General features: G+C 40.2%; 1 protein-coding gene across 1 annotated transcript in view; it reads left to right on the top strand.

Annotated features, from left to right (window-relative positions):
- Window positions 1-13,143, top strand: part of LOC117046856 (heparan sulfate glucosamine 3-O-sulfotransferase 1-like) — an 83,203-nt gene extending 70,060 nt beyond the window's left edge. Inside the window, exon 3 of the mRNA XM_033149323.1 lies at window positions 11,715-13,143. Coding sequence (XP_033005214.1) covers window positions 11,841-12,770 — 930 coding nt within the window. The 5' untranslated portion in view covers window positions 11,715-11,840 and the 3' untranslated portion in view covers window positions 12,771-13,143. The remainder of the gene's footprint in view (window positions 1-11,714) is intronic.
- The last annotated feature ends 6,270 nt before the right edge of the window (window positions 13,144-19,413 follow it).

Genomic DNA, 19,413 nt, shown 5'->3' on the forward strand with positions numbered 1-19,413 from the left:
CAGCAGCACTGTCTGTTCCAAATTCTCCCAAACTCAAACACTGACGTCGGCAAGAGGAGCAATACTTAGCTTCTTTCTGAAGCTGGCATGAACAGTAGTGGGAGCAAGAGGCAGAGTATATTCTAGCATTGCTTTGAATTGGCAGTGGATCCGAAGGCATGCCGTCTGCTTGCATTACAGGAAACAGCTTGCAGGAAACTAATGGTTTAATATGTCACAAATATACTATAGACAGTAGCCATAGGACAAAGGCCCCAGGTAAAAGGGACTGTTGAACTGAAAAAAGTTTGGCATAGAATAAGGCACATAATGATCTCGAGGCAATAAAGGTTTCAGCTGGTGCAGGTGTAGCAGAGGCTTGTGAAAGTACAAAGGAAGACAGTTGAGAGGAAGTACATAAACAGGAACCCAAGACTGTACATCTACAGCACATGAATCAAACTTGTGGTTAGCACAAGTGGTGTGTTGAAATTTCTCAGAAGTTTTCCTATCCTGCAAAAGAGGCTTCAACAATAGAGATGGTAAAAGTTGGTTCTCCCTGAGGCAGAGTGGGATCTGGACCCTGAGTCAAACCAGACAGACTACGAAGCACCTCAGTATGACACAAGCTGCTTCCCAAAGTGCCATATCAGTATCTGAACTGAATCTTGATGATGGTGCTCCCCCCTGGCAACTGTTGATTTGAGAGCTAAATATGCTCAATGCAAATACTTCCATACTGGATGTGCCTGCCAGCCTTCAAGATAGACCTAGAGTTTTCTAAAACTACTATATACTGAAAACTGTTTATTCAATGTGATACTTTTTTATTTTCAGTACATCAGACACTTGGCATAGATATGTTCTTATACTGTGATTGGAATATAGACTTTTCTTTTTTAAAAACCGCAACAACCAAAAAGCCTAATCATATTTAGGATTCATTATGCATTTTAGCACAAAGTACTTAAAAGTACACTAAGTTCCTGAGGTGTTTGGTGTGTGGTTTTTTTTTGTGTGGTTTTTTTTGCTCAGTACTTTTATTAACCCTTATTTTCGAAAGATTTCAGGGATGCAACACAGTTTTAGAAACATTGATTTCAGACTTCTGAAATAAAGTCCAGTGTATTCTCTTGTCCATTTCCTTGCACTCTCTGTGGTACATATCAGCAACTACTTAATCTTAGTCAGTTAAAGCTGACAGTTGACTGATAGGCAAGAGCTCTGTTCAGAGAAAAATCCAATCAGAAAAGCCTCTGTGGAGGCATCAAGTCTAGTTTAGGAGCCAAATGTTATTCTACAGCAATTCCATGGAGCACAAATGTAAAGGTTTGCCAATAGTCCATGGATCTGATTAGAGAAAGAAGTGAGGCATCCATCAATTGCCATGTACTAAAGATGGGTCAAGACAAGAGTATTATGCTAGTCCAACCTTTTATGCTCAAAGAAATCTCAAACTTAGGAAACATGTGGAGAAGGAAAGTACCAGAGCACTAAGGCCAGTCAAATAAAATTTCATTTTGAGGAGGAGAGCCTTATCTAAAGGAAGTATGCAAGCCACTGCTCATCTTGGCAGAACTGGACTGTCTGCAAACAAATGTAAGCCATAGTGAAGGCAATATATTTGATTCCTTTGTAAATGTGATAGGAAAACATTAATAAAGAATTGCGGGAGGGTCAGGCAAAAATGAATCTGTGCAGTGTACTGTCCTCACCATTCCAAATTAGACTGGAATACATGTGATTTCTCTACCTTATATTGGTACTCTACTTATACAATGGGTATTGTGAGCTGTGCTAGTGTTAGGTACTAGTTGAAATAACTTTCCCATCACATATACACCTGTGAACTGGAGGTCATTGTTAATTACAGCATAGATGTCACCCAGGAGGCAGAAAAATGGCACCCCCTCTGGGGTCTGCAACCTGAATTGAAGAACTTGAAAGCTTGCAACGTACTTCTCCTGATAAAGGTGTTGGCCAACTGCGGATTGGAAGTTGTTGCTTTTCCTTATGTAGTAACACAGTTTTCTTCTTTTTTCATATGCCTGAAATGAGCTGTTCCGCATTTGCTTGATGCGCTAAGGTGCTAGCCCTTACTGTGAGAAAAAGCCGAATGTATTAATATAGTGATATTAGCAAGATGTTTTATTATTTTATCTATTTAACCATCTGTTCATTTCTTGCATTCAATACTGAAAATATGTAATGTGCTTGGCCAAAAAGACCAAGAATAGATGGTATCAACATGGATTTAACTACTTGTTAAATTATTGGCTCTTTGGCTTTTTTTTTTCCTCTTGACATTTCCCTCCTCCCTTTGCTAATGGAAAATGATTCATAATCATTTCACAGATGACAGGATTTCTATATTTTAAGTGCAGAATGCTCAGCAGTATCTGCCAGAGTTGAAGGTTATTTATTTCTGAGGACTTGAGGACCACCCTTTCAAGAATATGTTGAATTGTCTAACAGGCCCAATCTGTGAAACTCTTAAAGAACCCAGCACTTTTATTGCAGGAAAGACACCTTCAGCCTGCTTAAATATGGGAAACTGAATTAGCAGAGAGTGAGAATTAGCAGCAGAGCACCTGAGTCTCCTGGCTGCAGCTTTCCTGGCTATACTAGAAAAGCCCATTAGTCACTGTGTGAGCCAGGACAACTCCCAACACTCACATTCCAATTGGTTGGGCCAGCATAGTATGAAGATCTGGATCAGGCCATGTAGGAAAAGCCATGCAAATTCTACTGGTCTTTCTTCCCTTGAAGTACGGTAGGGTTTTAAAGAATCCTACTTCATCTTAAATATTTTTTTTTTATTGAAAAAGTGGGGAAATAGTGTGTCTCTTTATCTTTCACCAAATCCCTTCAGTTACAGAACCTGTTATAGATCTGTATAATTTACAGCTGCCATATATAGCCTTTATTGCAATAATATATGACATGTTTTGAAACCGGCGTCGTTTAGAGGACTGAATCTCATTAAGCCAATTTAGCTTTTCTAGAATGTGACCTGTACAGGGGAAAGTTCTCTTTCAAATGGCTTCAATTATGATTTGTTCTTTGTTGATTCCTTGGAAACCACAAATCAATATTGAAAGAATGATTGATGTACACTTACTCTTTTGAATTTGATACACAACTCTTTGGGCATATACATGCATTTATTTTGTGACAAGGTGGCAGAGAAAATGAGGATAATTTCCTCAAAGCTATACCTTTTCATCAGGGAATTTTACACCTAAAGTTATCAGGAATAGGAATTGGGGAGGGGGGGATAATTCTAGCCTTGGGGGAAATAAATCTTTCTAAAATGCCTATCTAAAAACATCACCTGCTAACCATTTAATGCACTTATAGTTTATGCCTTCCAAAGCATTACTTTTTAATCTATTCTAGTCTGTGTACCTGGTAAGAAGGAAGCCTGGAGCCAATTGCAATTGCTTTGCAACTCATATCTTTAGCCACCAAGTCGTTGGCTTTTTTCCCTTCCCTTTATTCCTCAAGGTTCCTGACTCTTGAGCTTTTAATGAAAATGATGCCTCATTAACACAAGTACCAACCATGGGGCTTCACTGCAGACTTTGGGTGCTTGAGTTTAGCACTTCACTATCCTTTATTGTATCTGCAATGCTCTCTGGCAATGTCTAAATAAAAAGGGGAAGCCTTTAAAATAAAAATAAAATATGGAATTGAAATGTACATTAAGAGACCTTAGCAATGTTCCAAAGAGCCATGCACAACTTTTTTCTTTGAGCAGCAGATATGTATGTACCCAAACATGCCTTATTATTATCATATAATAATTATTGTTGTTGTTGTTGTTGTTATCATTATACATCTTTTCTGAGCAGGAACTCATCCAAAGTGGGCTACAAAATGGGGGAGGGGGTGGGAGAAGAAAAAAATAAAACAATTTTAAAATGATAATGTGGCATTGCTCCACTTAAAAATGCATTAACACAGCCAGAAAGAACACAATTCAACCTGACATGTCTCCCACCTACCTAATAAACATGCTTAGAAGGCCAATTGGGAGTGGAGGGAGTTTTCTGGGCTTTGTGAAAACCCTGTAAAGTATCAGTTTGCCAAATATCCAATCAGGGATGCCAACTTGAATAAAATGTCTGGGGAGCGCAGGTATGCCCTACCCCACATAATCAATCACATGATGTGACACAGGCACACAATTTGAATTACCTTTGGGAGGCGGGCCCTTCAAATATTTTATTGGGGAAGCCAAAGGGACTCCCATAGCATGTTTGTAGTTCTGATAATAGAATCACAGAATTGTAGAGTTGGAAGGGCCCAACCCTGAGTAAAACAGAAATCTCAACTAAAGCATCCATGACAGATGACCATCCAACCTCTGCTTAAAAACCTCCAGGGCTCTCAGTTTAGCCTCTTTCGCAGGCTAAACATACCCAACTACCTCAACAGTTCCTCATAAGGCTGGGTTAGCAGACCCTTGATCATCTTGGTTGCCCTCCTCTGCACATGTTCCATGTTGTCAATATCCTTCTTAAATTGTGGCACCCAGAACTGGACACAGTACTCCAGGTGTGATCCGACCAAGGCAGAATAGAGTGGCACTATAACTTCCCTTGATCATGACACAATACTTTTGTCAATGCCGCCAGAATAGCATTGGCTTTTTTGCTGCTGCATCACACTGGTGACTCAATTTAAGACCCCTAGATCCTTTTCACATGTACTATTAGTAAGCCAGGTGTCCTCCACCTTATATTTGTGCAACAGGTTCTTCCTGCCTAAGTTCAAAACCTGACATTTGACCCTACTGAAATTCATTTTCTTAGTTTGAGATGAGTTCTCTAATCTGCTATGGAATCCTGATTCTGTCTTCTACAGCATTAGCTACCCCTCCTAGTGTGGTGTCATCTGCAAATTTGATGAGTATCCCCTCAATTCCTTTGTGCAACTCATTTATAAAAACGTTGAACAACAACGGGCCTTTGTAAGATTTGAAGAAAGTGTTTTAAGCACTTATTAGCTATTGCAGCTTCAAGGTTCTGCTTTCGAGACTGAAAACTCACCGGCTGTGTGTCTTTGCCTTAGAGCAGATTATAACACATAGATTAACATATGTGCTGAGAACAAATATATTTAAATGAATTATGCCAAAACAAATGAATTTTGTTTTATGTTTATGGGGTAATATATTGGTACATTCCTGAAGACACACTTCGATGTAACTTTTCTATCAGCATTAGCTAATGTTAGCCATACTAACTACATGGGTATATTAAGTGTTAGTCATGCTCAGTGCAGACTCATCAATGGCTAAATAGCAGTTCTATTAATTTCAATGAGTTTACTCTAGAACATTGGGAAATGCATTATACTGAGTCAAGTCATTGGTCCATCTAGCTCAGGGGTAGACAACCTAAGGTCCACAGGCTGGATGCGGGCCAATCGCCTTCTCAATCCGGCCCACGGACAGTCCAGGAATCAGAGTGTTTTTACATGAGTAGAATGTGTGCTTTTATTTATAATGCATCTCTGGGTTATTTGTGGGGCATAGGAATTCATTCATTCCCCCCCCCCCCCAAAAAATATAGGTATGGCCCACCACAGCTGAAAAAGGTTGCTGACCCCTCAATATTGTCTTTACAGACTGGCAGTAGCCTGCCCTTTATATAGAGACCGAAGAGATCGTTTTCTGAAGCAAACATGTACAGCCCAGTAGAAATAGCTTGCTTTCTTTTTGAGTGACAATAATAGTTTCATAACACACAGAGTGATCCTCTTTGCACTGGTCGCAAAAAAGAAGAAGAAAAGAATCAGGAAAAAGAAATTAAATAAAATTGCTATAAAGTATTGTGCTGTTTCAGAGGTTTAATCTGAAATTAAGATGGATTTGAGTTTGTTGGTATCTCTGGTAAGGTGTCTCTTACATGATGGTTGTTCTTCTATTGTGGATGTCGGTTCATATTATGATCTGTATTTTATTCATACTGTTGCTGTGGGTTTGTCATGGCCATGGCTAGAACAAAAAACTTACATTGAATGGTGGAATGGATATTTGAATATTTTCAAGCAGCAATGGCTGCCTATTGTACCCTTGTGCAAAAGGCAGATAACATTTGGCATTTATTTATGAAAGCAAAGTAAGTTCTAGTGATCTTAGCCAAGCGCCTTCATTTCTTTCCTCCACAGTTTCTGTTTTCTGTGCTCAGTTTTGTTTGGCTTTCTATGTGAATATTCATTTACCTCATGAGACCATTGCAAGGAAACAGGGTCTGGCACTGCAAGGGGAAAAAAGTGTCAGCATATAAACACTTATTAGAGCTCCACAAACTTCCACACAGCAAAATCTAAACTATGAGATCTACAAAACTAAAGGGTTCCACAATGCAAATTTAAATTGATTCAGCTTCTGTTGTCTATGTAGTTAAGATCATTTGTTAGGCATCATTCTTACAAACATTGTGATTAAAATTTCCTGCAGTTCAAAATATCTTGCCATCTTTCATTCATGAGCCTTGGTTTCCTAATATGTGTTGCCTTTTCTTTTTGCCTAATGTACACAATATCATTTTGTATCTAAGCAACAACATTACCAAATAATAGAAAAACATAACATGTAACAAGGTGCTATAATTCTAATGCTGTACTAGGGAGCTGGGGGGGCGGGAGAGACAGAACTAATTTTTTAATTATGCACCATGAAGCTATTGCAAATGTACTGTGAGATAGGGAGAATGTGCAGTGTTGCAATTTCAAATCCATTGTTTTTATTATACAAACTCATTCATATTGCCTTCTGAAACTGTGCATTTAATTCCACCAAGATGATAAAATACAGATATTATTTAGATAACACATTTCAATTAGCTGCTCTAACAGCACAGTCTTACACATGTCTACTCAGAAGTAAGCCCATTGAGTTCAATGGGACTTACTCTTAAGTAATAGGATTGCAATCTAAATCTAGTTTAAACCGTCTTTATAGTCACATATCAATTATAACATAACCACAGGAACTAACATCGCTGAGCTTCATCAAAATCAATCAATTCTCTTAGGCTGAATCTGGAATGTTGTTTCAATGGAATTGCTCCCACAGGCAGTTTTGATCCATTTAGACTTCAGCTCTATAATGCATTCTGAATCAGATTATCCCTCATAATATAGTCCTACGTAATGTTTTATTTCAGAAGCAACTTTTGCCATATAGAATAATAAATGAATCTGCAAACTTGTTAGAGCTGTCTGTGACAAAGGTGCATTCTACACACATATAAAAACTGCTGTGAAAATACATAAAAAAACATTTTGAAAAATACACTGAATTTGGCATAGCTCACTGTCACTATCTATTGTCACATTTGTATATTGCACCTTACAACACATTTAAAATGTTTTATTTGCAGCTGTATAGCTGAGTCCAAGGACTGAATGAATCTCATATTTCCATGGTTAGCCTATGGAAGCACAAAACATACTGGGAATCACAGTTTTCATTTACAAAGAAATTGCAAGTGGGTCATGGTCTGAGGAGCATCTTGTTGGTCTGGGTCTGGTCAGAGCCTGGACAGGAACCCCATGCATTCTGCCTTAAATTTCATGATGGACGAAAGGCAGGAAATAAATAATGTCATTCTTTAGGTGGCACTGTGTGTTAAACCACAGAGTCTAGGGCTTGCTGATCAGAAGGTCGGCGGTTCGAATCCCTGCGACGGGGTGAGCTCCCGTTCCTCAGTCTCAGCTCCTGCCCACCTAGCAGTTTGAAAGCACATCAAAGTGCAAGTAGACAAATAGGTACCGCTCCGGCAGGAAGGTAAACAGCGTTTCCGTGCGCTGTTCTGGTTCCCCAGAAGTGGCTTTGTCATGCTGGCCACATGACCCGGAAGCTGTCTGCGGACAAACGCCGGCTCCCTTGGCCTATAGAGCGAGATGAGTGCCGCAACCCCAGAGTCAGAAAACGACTGGACCTAATGGTCAGGGGCCCCTTTACCTTTACTGCTCTTTAAGAAGATGTTATCTGGACAATGCAGATAGAAGTGAAAAACTGGAAGTATAAAAATAAAGCATGGATATAAAATACCATATAAACAGTATGTATGTGTCAGTTACAGGTAGTTAGCCATGTTGATCTACCATAGTCGAAACAAAATAAAAAATGACCTTCCAGTAGCACCTTAGAGACCAACTAAGTTTCTTCTTGGTATGAGCTTTCGTGTGCATGCTCATACCAAGCTCATACCAAGAAGAAACTTAGTTGGTCTCAAGGTGCTACTGGAAGGAATTTATTTATTTTGTTTCGAGTATGTATGTGTGTTTAATTACAATAAAAGAACATCAAAATGAAACCAGCAACAAAAAAACAATAGTGCAGAAAACTTTAAAAAACTAAAAATTATTTTTTAAAAAACACGTATAAAATATTGAATAGTAAAACACCACTATATGACTCCCAGTGCTTTTCTAAGCACAATTCAAAGTGTTGGTGCTGACCTTTAAAGCCCTAAATGGCCTCAGCCCACACTGAGGTCCTTCTCCAGGGGTCTTCTGCTAGTTCCCTCGATGCAAGAAGTGAAGTTACAGGGAACCAGGCAGAGGGCCTTCTCGGTAGTGGCGCTGTCCCTGTGGAACACCCTCCCTTCAGATGTCAAAGAAACAAACAACCATTTGACTTCTAGAAGATATCTGAATGCAGCCATGTTTAGGGAAGTTTTTAGTGTTCGATGTTTTATTGTGTTTTTATTATTTCAGGGAGCCGCCCAGATTAGCTGGGGAAACCCAGCCAGATGGATAGGGTATAAATAATAAAATTATTATTATTATTATCCCTGTCCAGATAGGGGTGCAGCTGGGCCCATTGGTGTTCGTGTGAGAAGGGGCACACAGGAAGTTGCTTCAGGCACAAAAATTCTTAGGTGTGCAACCCAAGCTACACCACTGCACTGCAGCGGTCCCAAAGGTGCTGCGAAACTGGGAGAGAAATGGCTCCCTTTCCTGGTCCAGCAACACAATATGAGCATCTCTCAGGCAGCCAGGTCTCTCGCTGCCCAATCCTTTCGGCACCTTAGTTCCGCATCCTTTGCTCAGAGGCACCATGCACCACATGCTTCTCACATGCTATGGCTGCCACCACTGCCATGCACCCTGGATCACTTCTGTGCCAGTTGGCCCCCTTGGCTCTCTCCTGCCCCCACATTGGGACAAAGGCAAACAGGGCCCCTGTGGCACCACAGAGCCCCCAGTCCAGGCCTCTGTATGGGAGCAGGCAGTTGCAGGGATGTCGGGACACTGCCAGAGTGTCAGCTGTGTGAACCTTGGCTGACAGTGCACCAGCTCATGAGCTGCACTGGCGGAGCTTCCTGTGAATATCCTACGGAGAGCTGAAATGGCTGGTGCAGGGTGAGCCACAATGATGGAGGGGCTCCAGTTGAGCAGTTGGAGTCTGCGTCCGACACCACCTGGGAAAGCCCACATCTTAGAGGTTGTGCTAAAAATTGGGGGTGGGGTCCACGGCAATGTGCTAGCCCCCTTCCCCATGGTGATGCAATCCTCTTTTGCATCTTGTCCTGGGCACTGGCAAATCATGCTATGCCACTTCTGGGTCACCAGCCAAAGCTGGTGAAAGGCATATCATAGCTGTGTGTGCACGCAGTACTGTAAGGTAGGGGTGTGTGTGTGAGAGAGAGAGAGAGAGAGAGAGAGAGAGAGAGAGTGTGTGTGTGTGTGTGTGTGTGAGAGAGAGAGAGAGAGAGAGAGAGGAATTTCAGATAAGACACAAAGCTGTTCTTAAGCACAGTGTGTTTACAAATGATACTTGCAGTCAATATTTTGTATCAGTACCCATATGATTGTGAGTAAACATTTTGTGTTAACATTCATGATGATGTTCAGTAAATAATAATTTGAGTTTCTAAAATGTGTGTTAAAGCCTGTGGAGTGGAAGTAAAATATTCCTTATTACAGCAAGAATACTTGCTTAGTCTGACTAAGAATAATTTTATTTCCATAGTGGTAGATATTGAAAGGGAACTGTTTTCCCATGTGTAATGATTTGCCTTTCCATAGACTTAATTAGGACATTGTGAATCAATATGAAACCAGATCTTGTTTACACTTAAAGTCAATGATTGAACATTGTTTTCAATGGCATTTCCATCTTCCTTTGGAAAATTGTCATTTTTTTTTTTTAAAAAAACATGGCATTTATTTCCATTTCAAAGAAGTGCCTTTCATTTTGCATAAATATACAAATTTTCAAGCTGCACAGACAAAAGATTCACTGCTTGACAGCTGGCATTATCTTTGAACTATTGTTCAGGTGGTTGAAACCAAGTTAGCTTTTACCTATTGCTATTTTATCATTTGCTTCACACCTTCAACAGAGCTACAGTCTCAACCTGACCTGCTGAAATTGAAAATGTAACCTTCCCAAAATAACAGATGAGGGATTCTTTGTGTTGACATTTTGTGTGGGTCTTATTCTCTGAGCCTGTGACCTACCACATGGAGAAACTTCTAAAAACTACCAACTTGCAATGGCAAAGACAGTTATATCCTCCTGGGGGCCTAGATCCATTGAACTACTATTGCAATGTTAACTCTAATGATCATAGAGGTTGAAAATAATAGGAGAAATGAACAATAGAATACAGCCAACTCTCCTAAAGAGTATTGTCTTGACAGTTCAAGGTGCTCATAACTTTGTTCATGCACTGCAAGTCTAAATTTCAATACAGGGTGGAAATAATTCCCCAGGGATTTCTAGCATAGTAGGGAACAAAAAATTGGTGAACAAAACAATAGAACACAAAACAAATATGTCTATAACTTTCATATGTTGAACATATTTAGTAGGAAACACGTGAATATATGAAAGGACTCAGTTGCTGAACATCAAACTGGATGATAAACTTTGTAATTACAAACTCTGGATGGGATCCAGAGAACTGCACAACTAGTTCAACACATCCAAGGGAGCTTGAGCTTGTTTCTTAAAACAGCAGCCTCCCTCATTCCACAGAGCAAATGAATTTTAATATTTTGGAGATGATTGGAAGCTGTTTATGATATGGTATGGAGATCTCCCATTAGATGCAAAAGGAAAAAAATAATTACTCTGGTCTCTTTTTTGGGAGGAAGTTTTTTGGGGGAGGAAGACTAAGTAAGACTTGCTGAACAGCCCCACTTCAACACGTTTATAGGGTTCTTGATTTCCCAATAAATAAATAATGTTGCCTTTTGCCTTTTTTCATTCTGTCAGCTGCTCAGGGCCCAGAGACCAAACCTGGCCCGCAGGTTCTCTCTCCCCAGGCCACACTAACCCTATTTCAAATCCCAAATACTTTTGCCCGACTGGCCTGTGTCCTTGAACATTAATAATGCCTCTTGCTTGTTTCGAAGTAGCCAAGAAAGTGATTTGTGAGCTTACTATAGAATGGTAAAAATTTACATTTATTGCTGTAGCCCTGAATTTTGGCCCTCAGAAAGCTGCCCAGATGGGAATGTGGCACTTGGGCTGAGAAGGGCTCCCCATCCCTGGTCTGTGAAGTCGTGCTATTTAGAACAAAATAACCATGTTTCACTTGCCTTCAAAACCTGCAGGTGAAAGCACAAGTCTCACTATTTCTGTATGTATGTATGTTTTTTCTGTCATGGCTTACTAGAGGTGTCAGGTTCCATATGCAAGTCTTTCACTATAAAGTTCAGGTAAACAAGATGCTGATTGCTGTCCTGTTCTTTTTGACCCACAGATGCTTGAGAAATTTGCTGCTGCTTTGGCCCCAGTTCCATCAGCTGCCTCCTTGCGGAGACACGTGCTCATTGTTTCATCAGACAAGCACAACTGCATTTTGCACTGAGAGCTCCTTCTTCTCCACATGGCCTTTCTACTGGTGTCAGCATACCTTCTGCTGACTCATGCCCATGGTGCTCCAGTTGAGAATGGGGCTCTCATGGAGACGCTGAAGTCCCAAGTGATGCTGTTCAGCAATAAGAGTGAACACTATTCAGCACAAGTGAGACCTCCTGGAACAAGCAGACGAATACCTCACACAATCATCATCGGAGTTCGCAAAGGAGGGACCAGGGCCTTACTTGAAATGTTGGATGTTCACCCAAACATTGTGGTAGCAGCTACTGAAGTTCACTTCTTCGACTGGGATGAGAATTACGTGAAAGGAATTGACTGGTACAGGGGCCTGATGCCATTTTCATATGAAAATCAAATAACTATTGAGAAAACACCAGGCTATTTTACCTCACCACAGGCTCCCGAAAGGATTCATGACATGAATAGTTCCATTAAACTGCTGCTTATTCTAAGAGACCCCACAGAGAGAGTTATCTCTGATTATACCCAAGTCTATTACAATAGGCTGGAAAGCCACAAGCCCGTTCAGCTCTTTGAAGACATTGTTATTAAAAATGGAGCACTTAATACCAAATACAAGGCTATCCAGAGAAGTCTGTATGACATCCACATGGAGAGGTGGCTTAAACATTTCCATTTGGATCAGATTCACATAGTAGATGGAAATACCTTGATCAAGGACCCTCTTCCTGAATTACAAAAAGTGGAAAGATTTCTGAACCTGCCATCCAGAATTATGTCTTCAAATTTTTATTTTAACCAAACCAAGGGGTTCTATTGCATTAGGAGTGATGGAAGAGAGAGATGTTTACATGAATCAAAAGGACGACCACATCCTGTTGTCAACAGTACTGTTTTAGAGCAACTTTACTCCTACTTCCGAGAGCACAATGCAAATTTTTACAAAATGATTAATCATTCCTTTGACTGGCACTAGTAACTTGCAGGGGAGGGGGCAGTTTGTTTGTTTTCTAATGTCCTGCAGTAATTTATTTTCAAGCACTTCTCATAAACTCTTGAGTTGCGTCCAACTTGATATGAAGACCAGAGTTTTCTTCCCTGGGTTTTAACACTAGAAGTCCATTGCATTAATGGCGGACACTCTTTAGTGTACTTGGGGGCAACAGGCTTCGTGTTGGCTTTTCACTACAATAATGAACTTGATTGCACCAGTCCAAGTCCACTGACTTCAATGGAGTTATTACAGATTTACACTTGTATAGCTGAGATGACTCATTTGTCTCTCTTTATTCAAAGTTATAAGCAAATGGAGTTTCACAGAAAACCATTACTTGACTGATGTATAACAACAACAACAAAATGGGTTGTGTAACTGAAATGGTATTATTCTAACCTTCAGGTTATGTTGACTGCTATTATTTTTCTATCTAGCTCCATGACAGTGGGATTGATTTCTATAACTTTTCATACAGTGAAATAATTATATATTAGAAGAAAAGATGGTTTGAAGTGGTCCCATTATATAATTTAAAATCTTTTTGTGAAATAATGATTGTAAAAAAGTATATCTCACTTAAATGAGCCTCAAGGCTGCTCCCTGTTATGGCTCCCTCTATGTAGGGTCTTTATATTAAGTAAGACATTCATCATGTGCATGGGTATAAAGCCGTTTAACCTGTTCAAACAAGTGTTAAGCGTTTCATATCTCCATTGCAAAAAAAATGAGGGCTCTAAAATAATCCCATTTTACACAGTAGACATCAGGAAGTACACAAGTGTCCATTTAATCACAAAAATCATGAGCCACTTGCTTTTTTAAAAAAACAAAAACAAAATACCCTTCATAAATACACAATTATTGGTCTTGTTTGTATTTTGTAACCATTTGTTCCATAGTTTACATAACTAATTTGGCACAAAGTTTATTGCAAAAAAAAAAAAGTTTAATTGCCTGCTCTCCAAAGTGTGGAGTAACTTTTGTAATATCTATTTGCAAATCATAAGATGTACTCAGAGTGCAAAGTAACTTCATGTGGTATTGTATACTATACACACAATATTCAAAATATCAAGTATGGGTTTCTGGTTTATCTATAAAACTATACATCTACATGAATGCATTAGAATTTGTTTGTTTATAATATATTTTTACTTGATAAAGTGATGGTTGTCTCTCTTTTTAAATACACTACTTTTCACGCCCACCCACCCACCCACCCACCAAAATGAGGATTATTATGCTCTGGACTTTATATTTATAGAACTGCAACCACTGCTCCAGATTAGGGCTGCCATATGTCCAGATTTTCCTGAACATTACCAGGATTTCAAAGGCAGAATTGACGTCTGGGGGGGAATTTCTGAAAGGCAGCACTTTGACCTGGAAATCAGGCAAGTCAAGAAAACACATGTTCTTTGGGTGTCCTGGTTTTTACTATTTGAAATATGGCAACGCTACTCCAGATGGAGCTGATTAATGTAAACAACAACTTACATGTCCACTTGCTTGGTCCCCCACCACAGGGCCCAAGCAAGAAAAATTTACAAAAGTTGGTTCTCTTTAAATGGCTAACACAAATAGGTGTAAAGGAAGCTGGCTAGTAAAATTTAGTAGGTTACTTTAGTGGATTTGATAGGTGCATTAAAATGTCACTTGTTGCAAAGGAATTGGTAATAGCTTCAACTAAGACACATGCATTGTTATACTATCCAAATATGAATGTGGTTGACTAGCTTCTGGGCAGAGCATCAGACAGAAATCTTAAGTTATGTTTTAGTAAAAAAAAAAAAAAAGAAAAGAAATATTTGAAGTATGACTGGTACCACCACTGGTGAAAGAGTTTTTTAATAACTTGTCAAAATATGTCAAAACTATAAACATGAATAAGGTCACCAAGAATGGGTGACACAAGGTACCAAAGGAAGTTGGACAGATGAGAAAGAGAGAGCGAGAAGTCAGGACAAAGACATGGAAAGGAGGCTCGATACTGCAGACTCACTACATCAGCTATACCAAGATGGAATCTACACACAATTAAAAAAACCGCTGTGAAAATGCTTTTTTTAAACGTTTTAGAAAATACATTGAATTTTGCATAGCCCACTGTCGCCACCTGGTGTCACATTTGTATATTGCACTTTACAACACTTAAAACGTTTTATTTGCAGCTGTGTAGATGAGTCCAAACATAATGTCTACATAATGTCATTTGATCCTTTGCATTGTCAGCAGCTAGGCAAACCAGTCAAACAATACCAGTGGAAACGAGATAATGCAGCAACATTGGCAAGTATGCATGAAAGGAACCAATCAATGAATGCATGGTGACAGAAGAACAAACTCTCGCCATCACCCTACATACCACATATGCAAAACAGAATGCAACAGTTAAAAGAATCTATAATACTCCTTAGGGTAGACCTCCGTGGTATAGCAAACAGGAGCTATGCAACTAACAGACTTTAGGGTTATGTCCATACAGGGGTTCAAATCACCTGGCTGCAAAAACACAGTCAGAAAATAGCCATTGTTTCCCCAGGCAAACAGGTGGCCTTTCCCAATCTCCTTCCACACGCATGCTCCAGATTTGTATTTTTTTTATTTTTGGACTCCACATTATTATTTGTGATCATTGGCCCTGATGGCTGGAGCTGATGAGGGTGGTAGTCTAAGATCTCTGGGGTGCTTCAGGTTGAGGAAGGCTGATATTGAAAAACTTGCATGCCTTTACTCTGTCAGGAGGAAGCATGATTGTAAACCCCATTGGTGCTGCAGAGAACGGCTGGAGTCCTGTTGTAGAAGTGAGGCTGTCACGGAAACACTTCAAACAATAGCATTGCACTGGGGAGCAAGCTTCTGCCAGATGACAATAACAGAGCTAAGCAGGGTCTGGTATGGTTTCAAATTGGATGTAGGGCTATTGTGTTGAGATTCCTGCATTGTGGGGGGGTTGGGGGGACTAGATGAAGCTCAAGCTCCCTTCCAACTCTACAATTCTATGATTCTGTGATGTACTAGGAAGAGCAGAACTATACTAAGAAGCTGCAGGACATACCTGCCATGGGAAAACATTGAACTGACCACATTTCGTCTGCCTAGCAATAACAACCCACAGTGCTACTGGATACAAAAAAGGAAAGAAAGTTGAAGGCAAAGGCTAATGCCTATAAAGTATAGTGAAACCTTGGTTTTCGAACGTAATCCGTTCAACTTCCAAAACGTTTGAAAACCAAGGATCAAAGGGCGGCTGGCAAATCTAATGGGGGGGGGGATGAGAAATGCGCCTCATGTTTGAAAATGGAAGCAGTCACTTCCGGGTTGTTGGTGTTCAGCTCCCGAGATGTTCAACACCCGAGGTTTGACTGCACTTGATTCACTACATGTCAATGGCCTGCTACAGGAACAAGCAAGTAAAAGACATATGTAAGGACTTTATAATCCCCCAAATCACAATTTAGCTGCATAGATCAGGACTGAATGGGCTTTGTATGGAGCAGTAGCCAGCGGTGTTGTGATAAACCAACTTGCCCTGGTTGTCCTCACTCTTGCTTTAAATAAAAAGGAGCAGCTGGGAATTGCACTCCCTCCTTCCTGTTCCACAGCACCAATTTGTGTCTTGAGTGTCTGGGAATTTTTAACTGTTCCCTGAAGGGAGTTCTGATGGGTACCATATATCCTAATGACTGAACTACAGCATCAGCTATGCATTGGACTCTTCCTGGCAGCAAGTAGAAGGGGCATAGAATGGCTCAAGGGGCATCAACATGGCGTTTCTGCATATTGCTGCATATTGATTAGTGTCTTCTGTGAATCCTTAAAGTGCAACCATCATCAGGAGCAACATCATGGCATGTGGGTGGTGGTAGAATTGATAGAAACCCTATCAAGTCTATCATGGGCTGCTCTGTTAGCTCTGTTTTCTACTTCTATTATCATGCTTCTGACAAGGGATGGGAAACTTGTGGTTGTCTGAATGTTGTTGGACTCATCAGCCCCAGCCAGCATAGCCAGTGGTCAAGGATGATGGGAGTTGTAGTTCAGCACCATCTGGAGGAACCCAGGTTGCCCATCCATGCTTTTGACAGTGCCACTAGGAACACATAGGATCTGAAACAGATATACTACTTTAAGCTGCAAAGAAAGCAACAGCCATATTAGCTGAACCCTAGATTTGCACTGCCTGATGCAGCAACACCAGTTGCCAAAAAAACTTGTGTGCAACTGTGAATATGTTAAGTGTCTGATTTTATTTTATTTTTTTAAAAAAATCCATTTCAAGGAATGCTGATCTGGGTGGTTTACTAATACATAAATCTACCAGACTTGTCAGCCGAGCCTTCATCCATTATTTGCTCAGCAGTTCTGGGGAAACTGCTGAGAGAATGAACTCAATTAAATAACGGACTGATACTGGGGACTGCTCTATTGGGCTTAGTATAACTGCACTGGCCGGCCACCTTTTAAAAACAACAACCTGTTCCTTGGGCTGCATTTTTGAATCCAATTCCACAGCAGCATAAGAACATGAGAAGAGCGCTGCTAGATTAAGGCCAAAGGCCCCTCAAGCCCAACAGCCCTATTCCTACAGTGGCCAACCAAGCTCTAAACTGGGAAAGTTACACTGGAAATATTGTTCCCCTTGTTAGGGAATTGTTGTAGGAATGAGAATCAGTTTCTACATGTAAATGTTATCCTCATTTCCCCTGGATTTATGTCCCTGGTGTGTGTCCATTAGGGATGTCATAGAATTCTGATGGAAACAGGAGTGGAAAATCCAGATGCTTGCTTATTCCAGAACAGAATAATAGAACAGAACAGTCCAGAACAGAAACCAGTCCAAAAAATATGCAAACAATGCTTCATTTATTACATCCACCCCATTTGCTTTGTGTTTCCCTTGCAATGAAGTGGGAGAATTTGAAGTTTTCTATGGCTGAGACAATTTTAATTTAAACTTTTCAGCCATTTCCCTGTAATTCATTTCACAATAAAGACATCCGAGCAGCAAATTGGAGAGCTGACATTTTTGCTAACACTACAAGCCTATATAATCCCTCTGGTATTGTTGTATGTTTCCCTCCCCGCCCCCACTCCCCAAGCAGAACTAGAATTCGCCTCCCTTCCCTATTGGATTGTTGACAAGATTGTTTCCCCTTTAATCTGATCTGATTTTATTCATTATTCTTGACAGCGACATATACACTTTTGGGCATGAGGCCCAAGCTACACCCAAACGATCTTCACAAATGATACTCAGAATATTCTGAAACAGGATGCCAGTGGAAGAGGAACCACTGCATGCCACATGCAGCCAGCCAGCAGTAGCAAAATTAATTTCGAAACTGTACCAGAGATGCCAACTGCATGGGAGTCAAAAGCATGGAGCCACGGCAGAGGGAAAGTGAACCTGTAGCCTTCCACATGTTACTGGTTATCGCAGGTTCACCATCTAGCACAACAAGACAATTCAATTTGGATTTTATGAACTGAAGTCTCTTACTGAAAACTTGTATCAAAGAATATTTTAGATAGGGGCGAATTACTATGCACACACACAAAAAATATATCCCCCAATTGCAGTCTTGAATTAGTGTACCATTCTAAAAGAGTATTTGACCATAAGACATTGCTGAACATATAGACTGGCTTTAAGAATCAGGTATGTAAAGTGAGGATATGCTCTTGAGATCAGAGAGAGGGTTTACCATACTGTATTCATTCTTAGGACACAAAGGAGTGGTTTAAAATAGAAGATGGCAAAATGAGGTTAAGTATCGTGGACAAGCTTCCCTCCTGCACGAATAAATCAGCACTATAATTACTTGCCTATGGGAAGCATGTGCAGAACCACCTTCCTTGGAGGGGGATAAAGAAAAGCTGGAAGAAGGCACCTGTCCGGGAATGATGCAGGTGTAGAAATTTTTTTTTCCTGATCAGTTCTCACCTAATCACCCTTGGGCTCCCTTTCAGCTTAAGCTTCCACAAAGAAGAAATGTATTTCTAAGCTTCTGCCTTCAAGAAGTCTCTGGCACACTGAAAATTTAAGCTGTTGCTTATTAAAAATTAATTTGATCCCCTTTCTCGTTGCTAAGATACAGCCATCAAGATGCTGCTTGCCTTTTTCACTCAGTTTGCAGAAAACTGGCCGTGGCGATAATAAAATGATCTCTTTTCCCTTGTGCGCCTATGTTCCCTGCAGACAGACTTGAGGAGCAGCCTAATTTAACACTCAAGGGGCCATTCTCACAACTTCCAAGTAGCTTTCATTCCCATCGGTTACTGCAAAAAAGCAGTTGGTTAATTTTCCTTCGGAACGCAACAGTCTTGGCTACTATTGATTAGCGCTTCTGAATATTTTATTGGGAGTCTTGTGCTATCTGCCTTTCTTAAAAAATTAAGGTTGCAATCCTATACATCCGCACACTTACCTGGAAGTAAGCTGCACTAGAAACAATGAGATTTCCCTGCAGATTGCACTGTGAAACTCCTTTTTAAGCCTTTGTACGGTAATTAAAAATGGGGTCAAAACAAATAAACCTCTAGATTCTACAGCACGTAAGAATGGTACTTTCACTTGGAACTTGGAAGACATGATCTACCTGATGAGGTAGATCTACAA

This window comes from Lacerta agilis, chromosome 5 (assembly GCF_009819535.1).
Source record: "Lacerta agilis isolate rLacAgi1 chromosome 5, rLacAgi1.pri, whole genome shotgun sequence".
In the NCBI taxonomy this organism is placed as follows: Eukaryota; Metazoa; Chordata; class Lepidosauria; order Squamata; family Lacertidae; genus Lacerta; species Lacerta agilis.